The following is a 14,552-nucleotide window of genomic DNA, read 5'->3' as shown; positions in this document are numbered from 1 at the left end:
AGGGCTAGAGAGGCAGATCCCTGTAGATGCTGTTCCAACAGCCAAGCCTTTTGGAAAAGCTTCGGCCATTGAGAGATTCTGTCTCAAAAAACCAAAGTAGATGGCCCCTGAGTAATGACACCCGAGCTTGCCCTCTGGCTTCCTCATGCACACACGCACCTGTACACACAAACTTACACACACAGACACACCAGCCACTGTCTGGCTCAACTCAGAAATGAACATGGAGACGACAAAGGGTTCTCCTTGGGAATTTGATTTGGGTCCACGCCAGCTGTCTGGTGGGGATTATTTGAAAGTCTCACACTCAGTCGGGGAAATACTTCGTCTGTGAGACTATGTATGCATTTCTAACTTTATATGGTGCCTGTGGTGATATATAAAGATCAGTTCTTCCCACCAACTTCAAAGCAGCTCCTGGCTTGATGCAGCACTGTGGGGGTATAGGAGGGGAGAAACGGGTTCCATGTGTTCAGAGGATCTTATCCAACGAGGCAATGCCCAGTGCTTTCATCTGTGCCTTATCTATATTACATAGAAGAGCCAAGTTACTACATGGAATATACCCTTTAAAACTACACTTATGTATGTATATATCTGTGTGTGTATGTGTGTGTGTGTATGTTTTAAGTGTGTGTGTGTGTATGTATGTATTTTTAAGTGTGTGTGTGTGTGTGTGTGTGTGTGTGTGTAGAGTGTATAGGGCAGAGAGGACAACTTTCAGGAACCACTTCTTTCCTTCTATCATGCAAGTCCTGAAAACAGGAAGCCTCAGTGGCAATCACCTGTACCTGCTGAGTATCTCAATGGCTCCTCTATATCTTGAATTGAATGGCAAATGACCCCAGCACTACTGCCCCATGAACAAACATGGAAGTAACACTTTGGCTAAAGATGCACCAGCCCATTGTCCCTTCTTCCCCACTGCACTTAAGAGCTAGATGCCACAAGATCTAGATGTGATTTCCCCGATCACAGCTGAGGGAAGGAGATATATGTACATGCCAGGAGATCTGTGCATGTGACACAGGCATCTTTGGAATGATGCTAAACTGTCGCTTTCATTTTTAGTTGGATCAGGTGTTGGACCCTCACTTTTATAAAGCAAGCATCCTTCTAATGAGAATTTATACCTAACATCATCACTCAAGAATGAGGGGCTGGGCGGTGGTGGCTTGCACCTTTAATCCCAGCACTTGGGAGACAGAGGCAGGTGGATTTCTGAGTTCAAGGCCAGCCAGGTCTACTTTAATCCCAGCACTTGGGAGACAGAGGCAGGCAGATTTCTGAGTTCAAGGCCAGCCTGGTCTACAAAGTGAGTTCCAGGACAGCCAGGGCTACACAAAGAAACCCTGTCTCGAAAAAAAAAAAAAAAAAAAAAAAAAAAAAAAGAATGAGGGACAATGATTTAAAAAACAAAAAACTCCAAGAGAAGAACATTGAAGAGAGTGTGATGCTAACCCCTGAGTACAGGGGCTACCCAGACTGCATGTTAAACATCTCCTTTTGAGACCAGTTGACTGTGTCATTGGTATCACGCACTGTGAGTCAGTACAGTACGACAGGGTTTTCTGTTGACAGCATGTGACAACCTGGTTCACTGCAAGTGCAGTCTCCCTCCAGCTCCCAATGTCCTGCCAAAGCCAGTCTGGCCTGCAAGGACGGCTTACCATCTTCAACAGTGACTTCTTCCTCTTGCCCATCCTGGCTTTCCTCTTGGACGTGGACATCTTCTTGTTCAGCTACACCATTGACGGCAGACAGCTGACCATTCTTCTGTGGGAGCTGGGGGGAGGTGGGAGACAAAGCTACGTAAACATGAGATCAGTCACATACTGCCCCCACCCCACCCCCAGTGCAAGTTAAAAGCGATGCCTAGACTTCCGGTTTATAAACTATGAAATGGGGGGGGGGGGGGGTTCCATGCAGATGAAAATTCTAGAAGATTCAGTAACCGTATAGAATGCCTGATGTTCTGTCACCAAAAGATTGAGCCTTGCATGTGAAGTGTGTGCACAAGTCCATGCACTCATTCATCTGTCCATTAGCTACTTAAGAGCCTGTTTCAGAAACTGCAATGCCGCATTTGGGCGAGTCTCAGCCACTGAGCTTACATCCTAGCAGAGCACAGAAGCTAAACTTACCTTGTCCCTTCCATTTTATTCTTGTGATGCTGGGGGCTGGAGATCCAGGACCTTGATACGCTAGGGAAGAAATCTATCATCTGAGGTCCTAGAAGTGTGGTGTGTGTGTGTGTGTGTGTGTATGTGTGTGTTGTGTTACTATAAAATAGTATCTCAATGACTCTGGTTTTTAATAGCCCACACCCACTCTTGGATGTATTCCTTGAGCATCTCTCTACTAACAGCTATTCCTAAATCTGTTAAAAATGCCTTTTAGTAAGGCCCAACCCTTGGGCTGGAAAGTTGGCTCTGTAGAAAACATAGCTCTTGCTGCCAAGTCGGACAGCCTGAGTTTGATCTCTGGTAGGAGACTCAATTCCCCACAAACTATCCTTTGACCCCCGTGTGTGCACCACAGCACTCATGCATATACATGTGCCAGCACACACCAATAAATGTTAAAATTTAAAAGAAGGAAGGGATGGAGATGACTTAGGGTTAAGAACACTGGCTGCTCTTACAAAGGCCCATGTTTGCTTCACAGCAACCACATGGGGGACTCACAGCCATCCAGAATGTGTACCCTCTTCCAGGAGGGTACAAGGCACACACGGTGCACATAAATACATGCAGGCAGAACATTCACTTACCTAAAGTAAGGACATTTATTTTAAAAATTATAAGATCCAACTCAGCTTTTTAAAAAACATTTAAAACTAAACAAGTAAAACCACATTTCTTTGTGACCAGATACAGGTTAGGAAAAATAACTGAGCTTTATAAGTAAGGTGTCCTTAAGTTAGAGCTTCAAACTTGTATGTATATGGGTGTTTTGCCCCGCATCTATGTATATGTACATGTCTACGCCATGTATATATACATGGAGTGCCCAAGAAGGACAGAAGAGGACATCAGATCCCCTGGAACTGGAGGCAGAGATGGGTGCTGGGAATCAAACCTGGGTCCTCTGGAAGAACAGCCAGTGCATGCTCTTAATATCTCTCCATCCTTCAAATCTGATGATCAAACAAAATTACTAAGTGGCAGCTATAAAGAGTGCCACGAACTGACTGCTCTTCAGGTCCCCCTGAGTTCAATTCCCAGCAATCACATGGTGGCTCATGACCATCTGTAATAAGATCTGATGCCCTCTTCTGGTGTGTCTGAGGGCAGCTACACCACTCATATACATAAAATAAATAATAAATAATTTTTAAAAAGTGCCATGAAGCAATTATGCAGAGCAAGTGATAGCAGTAGATAGCTCCAAGCTGTGCTTGGGGTGTCCAGGGCTTTATCAAGGAGGTAGATAGAGCTGAGGGTTCTCCTAGAAAGGACTGTGTGAGAACAAAGGACACAGGGAAGGGAGATGTTCAGTCCATAAAGAACTTGCCTTTTAACCCAAGACCTGAATTTGTTTGGATCCCCAGACCCTATGTGAAAGGTCAGGTGTGGTGACATGTGTCTGTAAACCCAGAGATGTCAAGAGGGGAAATGGAGACACAGAGATTCTTGGAGTTCATGGGCCAGCTAGCCTGGTCACTTGGTGACATTCCAGGACAATGAGAGGCCCTGACTCAGACAGAAGGTGAAAGGTGACTGAGGCTGTTCCACATATCCGCCATGTACATGTGCATGTGCACACACACACACACAGAAAAGAGAGAAGAGGGGCTAATCACAAAACTCAGCTAACCCCATGCATGCTGTCACTGCTCATGGGACAATGGATAGCTCCAGACAGAGGTACTGCTCATTCTGGAAAGTTCTGTGGCCTTTAGACGAGTGTACAGATCTTACCGTGCTATTCTCTATTCCCAGCAAAGCCCTTCCCCCTCTTGCATTTCCTCTGAAGTAGCACCACACACCGACACTGCAGACAGAGCAGTCGGCTTCAAAATGCCCATGCTGAGTCCAGTTATTAGACGAGATGCTCGGATTACAGTTCTGCTTCAAGGGTTCACTTACCAAAATATGAAAGATGGGAATTTTAAATGAAACATAAAGTTAGAGGAGAGGTGGTGTCTCCACAGGCTCATCAGGGAAAAAAAACAAAAAACACCAGCACATTTTAAACTGGATAGTGCAGGGCTGGGCCGGGGTTGGATCGGATTGAGTTAGCAGTCTGAAGGGCAGGGGGACGGGGAGGCAGAATCACATGTTATGGTGAATGTGTGGTAATTGAAAGAATCTTTGGCTCTGTTTTGATGTGCTAGTGGTGATGGTACGAATCTGTAATCTAGGATACTTGGGAGTGGGGGATGAGGCAGGAGAATTAGGGGTTCAAAACCAGCCTAGGCTCCATGAGACATTGTAAGCACCAAAAGAAATGAGACAGAAATCTCAGGAAGAAGGATGCAGTGAAAGATGTATGTGTGAACACACACACACACACACACACACACACACACACACACACACACACACGAGTCCGTGGAGGCTGGGTTTACTAGGGCATATCTTCCCCAAATGCTCTCCAGTTTAGTAAGGTCTTGTACTAAACCCAGAGATCACCTGTCTTTGCTGTCCACACGTGCTTAGTAAAACCCACTTTTAATGCTGTAAACAATAGGTTAATTGTGAACTCTAAACAAACAACGGATCTCATCTTCTTCTTCCTCCTCCTTCTTTAATTTTTTGGTTTGTTTTTGTTTTTATGTAGCCCTGGCTGGCTTGGAATGCTCTAATAGATAGACCAGGCTGGCCTCAAATGCAAGAGATCCATCTACCTGCCCAAGTACTAGAATTAAAGACATAGACCACTATGCCTAGCTCATACATTTATTTATTAGCATGTGCCTTAGCTTTTTCTCAAAATCACACATATGTGTCTGGGTATAATATATGTATGAGTGTAGGTGCCTTCAGGTCCCCCGAGGCTTCAGATCCCCTGAAGCTGGAGTTCCAGGTGGTTCTGAGCAGCCCCCTGTATGGGTGCTTGAAGCCAAACTTGGCTCTTTTGCAAAAGCAGTGTATTCTCTTAGCCACTCAACTACCCCTCCAAAACCAATACCAGCATGTGCTTTTTTTTTTCCCCCAACCACAAAACTAGAGCATCTGCACTGATCCCCTGGAGCATCTGCACTGGTCCCCTGGAGCATCTGCACTGGTCCCCTGGAGCATCTGCACTGGTCCCCGTACTGAGAAGAGCCCCTCACTAACTCTTCCTATCCATCATCCTTAGTCGGGTTCTCTTTTCCCTGGGACTCTCCCAGGACCACTGGAGACAGGATTTACACTCCACTCAGGGCAGGATGAGAAGGGGTGAATGGACCCACATGACGTCAGCTGGTGTCCAGTTCAGGGAGAAAGGTAATTTTGAAATTCAAGGTTTTCAACGGAGAAAGAAGGTGATCCAGCTATTTTTCTCTCTGGAGCTTTCTCACTCAGCTTTACCCACACATTTTGGACTTAAGTATTAGGGATACATTTATTTCTTTTGAGACAAAAATTGGAATTGAGACACAGCCCTCACCCCATAAGCACAATGAGTACCAGAAACCCAATCTCCCCACTGGATTTGGGATTCAAAATGTGAAGACGCCTCCTCTGACCAAATCAAAACCCTAAGTGTTTTGGAGCTCATATCCTCTGGGCAGGTCAGCCAGAGTTTATCCCAGTAAAGTATTACCATGTTACAACAAAGCAACACTAAAATAATCAAACCTCTCAAATGTTTCCAGCAACAGCCTTCCTCTAGGAACACCCGGGGATATTCAAGGCAGTTGTAAGACGTCTGAGAGTGGAGACCGGGCATCTCTCCGTTCCCTTCGTTCATTACAAAACTGTCTAGAGCTTGCCCTGAATTCTCTGTGTGGAGTATGAATTTCTTAAACAATGAACAAAATCCATGATGTCCTGCCATCTCTCAGGATGCTGAGGATGGAGGAGAGGCTGGTAGAAGAGCCACTTCCTCTGCAGGAGCCATCTTCCTATCTTATGTTCTTCCTGACTGGCCCACACAGCTGGGGATGACCCAGCATCTGTAACATATAGAGGAGGCAGCTCCAACTCCTGTAACTTGCCCTACCTATGATACCAGAAATCATGTGTACAAATAATCAGAATTGGGGGGCAGGGGAGGGGGTCAGCCAGGCTTGGTGGCATACACCTTTAATCCCAGCATTCAGAAGGCAAAGACAGGAGGACCTCTGATTTGGAAGCCAGCCTGATCTAGAGTGAACTACAGAGTCAGTTTAAGATCAGCCAGGGCTAAAGAGAAACTATGTCTTAGAGGAAAAGATTATCTCAACCATAATAGTTGAGTCTGAAATGCCAGTCTTTATTGTCTTCATTATCCTTAGCATATTAATGCCCTCAATCAAGCCATTATCAAAATACCAACCAAGGCTGGGATATAGGCCCATGGACAAAGCAATCTCTTATAGGATACTCCCATGTTTGATCATCAGCAACAATGCACCCCTAGAATACCACCTGACACATATTAAGATCCTAATAAGTCAACTATAAAATCCTTGATACGTTATGTGTTGTCAACAAATGGGGTCTCCTGACAGTTCCCCTCAAGCGTATGTTCTGTGGATAGAGCACTCGGGGACTCGGGATGGTCAAGTGTCTGTTCTGTGGACAGAGCACTCGGGGACTCGGGCTGGGTTATTCGTGTTTTGGATCCACGGAGGAATCTGGCAATGAGGAAAAACCACAGCCTCTTTCTTCTTTCTTTCTTTCTTTCTTTCTTTCTTTCTTTCTTTCTTTCTTTCTTTCTTTCTTTCTTTCTTTCTTTGCTGATCTGGGAAAGAAAGCAAGGAAGAGCCACAGAGGTTGATGTTAAGGAGGAGAACGGCCTGAAGTTTTGTTTCTATCACTTGGTTGTTTGGGAGGGGGACATATGACCTATCCGTTGTTCTATAAAATAGCATGACCAGAAACAACTTGAGGAAGAGTTTATTTTGCCATATGGTTCCTTCCACATGGTTTCAAGCAGCAGGCAAGAAGCTAAGGGTTCCCATCTTTGACCTCAAACATTAAGAGAAAGATCTCTGGGAGTAAAGCTGTCTCCTCTCGAGGCCCCTCCTAGTGATGCACTTCTTCCTGCAAGGCCACACCTCCTAAACCTACCCAAAATGTAACAACTGGAGACCAAGCATTCAGATGCCTGAGCCAATGGGGGACATTTCCCATTCAAACCACTGCAGGAGGTTTTCAATCAGACTGTATGGGGTAAGTAAGTTCTGAGGTCAAGTTCTCATCCCCCCAGGCTCTGAAACCTCACCTCAGCTCATTTTCCCAATTATAAATCAAGAGCTAATACACTTTTCTGTTTTTAGACTGTCTGGAATTGCAACGAGTAGTATCTGGGACATTCTCTAAGCCACAAAAGCACACACTGAGCCGGGCGTGGTGGCGCACGCCCTTAGTCCCAGCACTTGGGAGGCAGAGGCAGGTGGATTAAAGTTTGAGGCCAAGCTGAGCTAGTATAGCAAGAATTTCTTTAAAAAATAATAATAATAACTTGGGGGCTGAAAAGATGGCCTAGTGAGTGGTTAAGCTGTTCTTGCAGAGGACCGAGTTTGATTACTGGCACCCACATGGCAGCTCACAACCATCCATAACTGCAGCTCCAAGAGATTCAACGATCCCTTCACCTCTGCAGTCACCAGTCGTGCACATGCTTTACATAGACATATAGACACATACAAGCAAAACACTCATACAAATAAACTTTTTAAGTCTAAACATCTTTCTAGTTAATCAAATGTCAATACAGGGGATTGGAAAGATTCAGATTAAGAATTCTTCCAGAGGACCCTAGTTTGGTTCTCAGCACCTTCTTTAGGTACCTCCTATATCTCCAGCTCTAAAGGATCTGACTTATAACTTCTACGGGCTTCATACACATGTGGCACGCACACGTGCACGCGCGCGCACATACACACACACACACACACACACACACACACACAAATCTTAGAAAACAATCCTTCAGTATAGATAATAAATTTTCAGGTTTTTTTTTCTATTTTAAACAGAAGAGGGGCTGGAGCGATGGCTCCTGCTCTTCTGAAGGTCCTGAGTTCAATCCCCAGCAACCACATGGTGCCTCACAACCATCTGTAGTGGGATCTGATGGCTCTCTTCTGGTGTGTCTGAAGACAGCGACAGTGCACTCATATACATAAAATAAATAAACTTGGGGCGGGGGGAGAGATAGAGAGAGAGAGAAGAGAGCAGAAGAACTAAGGAGATAGCTGAGTTGGTGGTGGTGTTGGGAGGCACAGTAGGTGGATTTCTGCAGTCAGTCATACCTAACTGGTGAGCTCCATGCCAAGGAGAGAGAGGGAGGGAGGGAGAGACACTGTCTCAAAGCAAAAAGAGCATGTACTACACACACACACACACACACACACACACTAATGTATCTCATTGGGCAATGGCACTTGACACTAAGCGAGCCAAGAATAAGATTTAAAATACAAAGAAGCAGTTAAAAAATATAGTGCAGTGAGTGGTCAAGCCCTTGGTTATGGTGCAATTCTATTTATTTATTTACTTACTTACTTAGAGATAGGGTTTCTCTGTGTAGTCCTGGCTGTCCTCGAACTCGTGGTGCAATTCTTAAAGTAAGAGACATGTATTTCTCTTCAGTAAATTTAAAGAAAACTAACCTTCAGGCAATCAGAAAGGCTGTGAGGAGCGCTCCTAACTAGCAAGAGCTTTCAAAGACAACAAACGGACTGCTTATTAGGTTTCAGGGGATTACGGGGCTGCTGAGCCAAAAGCTCTCTCCAACCACATGAAACTGAGAAGAATCCATGAGGAGACTCCAGTGACCTCCAGAGAGATCTGGGAAGTCCGTATCTCAGGCAACTGAGATAAAACAGCCACTCCACCCACACACACACTCATCAGGGTACAGAAGATGCCTCCAATTCTGAGCTTTCTATATAATCAGGTTGTTTCCTTCCCCTCCCAGACAGCAGAACCAGAAGCAACAGAAAGCCTCCTTAGTGACTGGCTTTAATTTGAAGAGTTCAGAAGACAGGATACTTACAACCCCATCATTGCACAGGAACATCCTGGTCTTCACCCTGGCACACCTCCCATTTCAGAGCCTCCAGTTCTAGGATCTCACTTAGAACCAGTGGTATTGTCCGTCATCACCCAAACGACCACCAGAGTACAAGCGTACACAAATCACCACTTAGCCGTTTAAATGCTTGATTGGCATAGGAAACAGATGTAAATTTAATCTCAGTATGAAATTCTGATTTTCAGGGAGCTGCAGAGATGGCTCAGCAGTTAAGACTACCTGTGCTTTTTTTTCAAAGGACTAGTCTAGTCCCAGCCCCTAGTTGGGTGACTCACAATCACTTAGCACTCCCAGCCTCAAAGGATCTACTCTCCATTGGCACCCACACATGTTAGTACACACACCACCACCATCACCACCACCACAAAATTAAAAAAACAAAACAAAACAAAACAAAACAAAACAAAACAAAAAAAACTTTCTGGGGCTGGTGAGATGGCTCAGTGGGTAAGAACACCCGACTGCTCTTCCAAAGGTCCAGAGTTCGAATCCCAGCAACCACATGGTGGCTCACAACCATCCGTAACGAGATCTGGCGCCCTCTTCTGGAGTGTCTGAAGACAGCTACAGTGTACTTACATATAATAAATAAATAAATCTTTAAAAAAAAAAAACTTTCTGAAAAGTGAAAATTCTAAAAGAAAAAAAAGGTGAAAATTATGATTTTCATAGAAGAAAGAAACTTCTCTGATGCTTTTGACCAGAGTCACATTTATTATCTGAGGAAGGATCTGGGATGCTATCTGCCCAGAATACAAGCCCCTTGTATTCTGTCAGTCAGTGCCCCTTGATGCAGCTACCTTCTTTGGCAAGTCTCTATGGCAACTCTCTATGGATGCTCAGACCTTCGTGTTCTTCTAATTTTAAGTAAAATTCATGAAAATCTCTTAACATAATTTCAGGAGGAAGACCTCAGCTTTATCTTTATCACGAGAAAAAGTGCTCCAAGATAGCCACTAAAATGACCAGTTTGCTTTTAGCGGGCACAATTCTCTTTCTCTTCAGCCAAACACTTCAAATATTCCAACTTTTGAAAGTCCTAGAGAGTAATTAACATAATATTGTTCATGAAAACAGACCCTGAGGTGGACTCATTTAATTAGGAGCATTGTCTACAAATTAGACCTGTTAAAAACCAGCCCTTTTTCAAACTGGGATCGGGATCTAAAACCATCACCGGCACAGCAGGCACCCGCCTTTTTCTGCACTCCGCTCTGCTTGAAAAGTGAGCTTTCTCAGAATTGAGCTTGTTGACTTAAATTTAAAAGGGCCCTTAATGTGCATTCTGAGCCTCTGTGGAGAAAAATCACTGTAGCATTTTCTGAGAGGATTTGTCCAAAGCACCCCTGTGAGTTACAGCTAGCAGCACCATCCCTAAGTAAGAGACCGCGGACACACTCAAGTGTGTCAACACACGGCTCAGTCAAGTATATCCCCCCCGCCCCATACACACACACTTTAAATGATAGAAGTGTTTTAAAAAATATTAAAACTTCTGGGTTCTCTGGGAAAGTATGTAAAAGAAAACACAGAGTTCTAAATCTGGTTAGGTGGGAGATCAACCATTCTGACTTCAGGCAAAGGGAATTTATAAGACGTCTGCTTGAGACGAGGGACATAAAAACTACCATCTACCAGCAACAGCAACCCACTGAGAAGACCGTCCTTAGGGCAGCTTCTCCCTTGAAATGTTTGGAAAACCCCATAACCTCAGTCAGTGTTATACAGACGCTCAGGGAACACAACTGTAAAAAGGTGTGTGAATCTAAAACTACATCCCTGATGCTTCTAGCATCTTCCTCTGCATGGACGTTGTTAAGATACAGGCGATCCTACCGGCCTGCTCTCAGGGTCCTAGCAGTCATTATCTGCCACATCCAAGGGCACTAGGGGTATGCTGAGGATAAAAAGGCGCCCCACTCTCTGCCTCCTCTCTCAGGCTTCTCCTGTGCCCCCCTCTCTTTGCCTTCGCCTCTGCCTCCCTCCCCCAACCCCTGCCCTCTGCCTGCTGTCTGTAGATTATTAGTATGGAAGCTCTCAGCCACTGCTCCAGTGACATGCCTGCCTGCCTGCCTGCCTGCTGTCATGCTCCTTACTATATTGGTCACGGGCTCACCCTCTGAAACTGTAATCAATCCCCCAATTAAATGCATTCTATTACATGTCGCCATGATCATGGTGTCTCTTCACAGCAGCAGAACAGGAAGTAAGACATAGCTAGAGCTTTGACCTCTACGGTGAGGTCATGGGTGAGTTCAGAGCTGCAGAGCATAAATACAAGCTATCCAGGACAAATCGAGGGCCATCATCCGTCCTAAACACAAAGGCAGCAAAGTCGTACTCCGAAGTGACAGAAAAATGAAAATGGCGGCTGTGAGCTGATACAGGGGTATGCACCTGTAATCCTAGCACCGGACGCCGAGGCAGGTAGATTGTTGAGATCAAAGCAAACAAACTATATGTGAATTCGTGGCTAGTATGGATATACATGATGAGACTCTACCAATAATATAAAATCGGGTGGCAAAGTGGTTTAGCTCACACCAAGCCTGAAAACTGATAAGTTCGGTTGCCAAGATCAACAATGTGAGAGGAGAAAACCAATGCCAAAAAGTTGTCCTCTGATTTCAACAATGTATGTTGTGACATCTGTGCTCGACTCCAAACACACACAAAGTAGGTAAAATGTAAGCATCAAATAGTCCCAAGACACAAATTTGGATGCAGAAACATTTCACACAATTCTGGTAACATGCATCCTGGGTTTCTTTTAAGCTCTGTACCCAGGAGTTCCTAACAGGATGTATTTGGAGCAGACGTCAGTTTAAGGACGTAAATCCTCACTTAACTGCTACATGCACCACATATCCAAGGACTTCAGCGATGGCTTCTCCCAGAGGAATCTGCCATTTCAGAGTAAAATAATTACATTATGTTGCTGCCTAGTAAATTTGATTATAAAATTTGTTTTGAGCTGGGCGTGGTGCCTTGGAAAAAAAACAAAACAAAACAAAGAAATTGTTTTGAAATTCACTGTGTGCCATGGAAAACCTACAGCCATGGGATGACATAAAATTTCAACCAGAAAGCAAACAAACAAACCCCACACACACCCAAAAGCCAGTGGCATCCCCAGTGAAGGTTTTTTTTTTTAAAAAGATTTATTTATTTATTTTATGTGTGTGAGCACGCTGTCCTTGACACCAGAAGAAGGCATCAGATCTAACTACAGATGGTTGTGAGCCACCATGTGGTTGCTAGGAATTGAACTCATGACCTTCTGAAGAACAGTCAGTGCTCTTAACTGTTGAGCCATCTCTCCAGAACCTGAAGTTTAAATTTTAAAGTTTGAAAAAAAAAAACCAAAAAGTTTTTGAGACAGGGTCTCACTATGTAACCCCAGGCTGGCTTTGAACTCACAAAGATCTACCTACCTCTGTCTCTCAAATGCTGGGATTAAAGTTGTGCACCATCAAGTCAGTGGTGATCCCTGCCTTTAATTTTCCTACTGTTATGAATCATAATTTAAATACCTGGTATTTCCAATGGTCTTAGGATACCCCTATGCAAAGGTTGTTCAACACCTACCAGGGGTGGAGACCCATGGATTGAGAACTGATGAGGTATTACACAAGATCCTGTCTGAAAGAGGTAGACATCCCTAACATAGGTACCAGTAACTTCACCATGTGAACATGATCAAACAACATTGTATGTATGGATGGAATTTTCAAAGAATTACTAAAAATGTTTATAGCTCTTAAAAGATAAAAACGACCCCATGGAGAGATGGAGAGTGTGGAATACACAGAGTTCCAACTTTGCAGGATCCCCGTTAATATCTAGGGCAGAAGGCGGAGCTGGCCAGGAGGAACACACTGAGGTCTCCATACTAAAGTTTTCCCTACTCTGCAAAAGGCAGCAGGTAGCAGCATTTCTTGGCAGTTCTTCGTCATGCCGGTGGTTGGGATATACAGAAAGGGGGACAGACGTTTACTCCTAATTTAGCTCAATACAGGCAACATGTAAAAAACATAAAAGCCATCCACCCTAAGAAAATTCAGTGGCTCTGAGACATCCTCATAGAGGGATTGCTGTCTTTTCTTTTTAACCCACTCAGAATGTATTGACCGTCCCTTTGCGCTTTTCAATTCTCTTCCGTGTGCCACGTTTCTGTTGAGAAGGAAATAACAAGCGAAGCTGCTTGTCTTGTTTTCTGCAGACTGCATCTAATGCAAAAGCATTCCAGCAGTCCAGGAAAATGTGATTTTCCCAGGAGCCAACAAGAGCTATGCCATCATCCAATGCACAGAACCGGTCTGGCACAAAGAAAACAACAAATTGCTAACTCACCAAGAGCTGTGCAAGGATTGCCAAAAGCATCCATGCTGGGTTCTAAACCACTTCGCAACTGATTTAAGCATCTCTGACTTTTATTCCTTCCAAAGTCTGCTAAGGAGGAGGCCCATGGGCAGACGGCTCCCTGAAGGTAAGTTAGAAGGCACAGGGAAGAATGCTGTGGAGCAAGATGGCCAGGTGGCCAGGTGGCCCAAGAACATCAAAAAAAGGTTCCTTTTGCGGGAAAAGAAGAAGCAAAGTGCCCCACACACCATCACACAGATTCTTTAATGAAGTCATTATATATTTAGGTCTGATAATGGACCAGAGGGATGCCATCTTGGTGAATACACTTCAATGGTTATTAGCAAAATTAAAATGATAAATTGGAATTGGATCCGCTGACATATATTCTTAGGTTTGTACTTCATAGAATCCAGGCCACTGCAAATCAAAATAAAAGTGGCCAGCACCCTATCTTGCAGCCTTCGGCACCATCAAGATTTACTAGACTGGGCAGTGGGAGAGAAGGCTTTTATACGTCAACCCACTGGCTCTTAGAGATGTTGACAGTGGTTCCTTCCATAAATCATCTAACACTGTTCTCTGTTAACACTGCTCCCAGATTTTCTTGGTCAGGAAAATCAGAATGCAGGTACCCCCAAGTTTATAGGAGGGGCCTAAAGTATCTGAGAAGAGAAGCAGGAGGCTTACCTGCTGGATTGTGGGGGCAGAGATGGGGGAGGGTTGGAGGCAGGTTACAAAACAGACCCACACAAATCTAGAAAGTTGGAGATCAGCACTGCACAGAACAGGAGGCCAAAATAACATTTGACTTGGTGGTTTTGTTAATCTTTTAAGTTTTGTGTGTGTGTGTGTGTGTGTGTGTGTGTGTGTGAGAGAGAGAGAGAGAGAGAGAGAGAGAGAGAGAGACAGAGAGAGAGAGAGAGAGAGAGACAGAGAGAGAGAGACAGAGAAGGAGTCAGAGAGAGACAGAGTGAGTTGGAGAGGGGATGGGCCATGAACACAGAAAGTCA

The 14,552-nt window shown here is 44.5% G+C and overlaps 1 protein-coding gene across 1 annotated transcript in view; it reads right to left on the bottom strand.

Annotated features, from left to right (window-relative positions):
* Akap12 (A-kinase anchoring protein 12) overlaps positions 1-14,552 on the bottom strand; it is a 90,556-nt gene that overhangs the window by 43,002 nt on the left and 33,002 nt on the right. Inside the window, exon 2 of the mRNA XM_029482721.1 lies at positions 1,671-1,785. Coding sequence (XP_029338581.1) covers positions 1,671-1,785 — 115 coding nt within the window. The remainder of the gene's footprint in view (positions 1-1,670; positions 1,786-14,552) is intronic.

The sequence above is a fragment of the Mus caroli genome, chromosome 10 (genome assembly GCF_900094665.2).
Source record: "Mus caroli chromosome 10, CAROLI_EIJ_v1.1, whole genome shotgun sequence".
Lineage (NCBI taxonomy): Eukaryota > Metazoa > Chordata > Mammalia > Rodentia > Muridae > Mus > Mus caroli.
The sequence above is the reverse complement of the archived record's forward strand: the minus strand, read 5'-3'. Positions and strand labels throughout refer to the sequence as shown.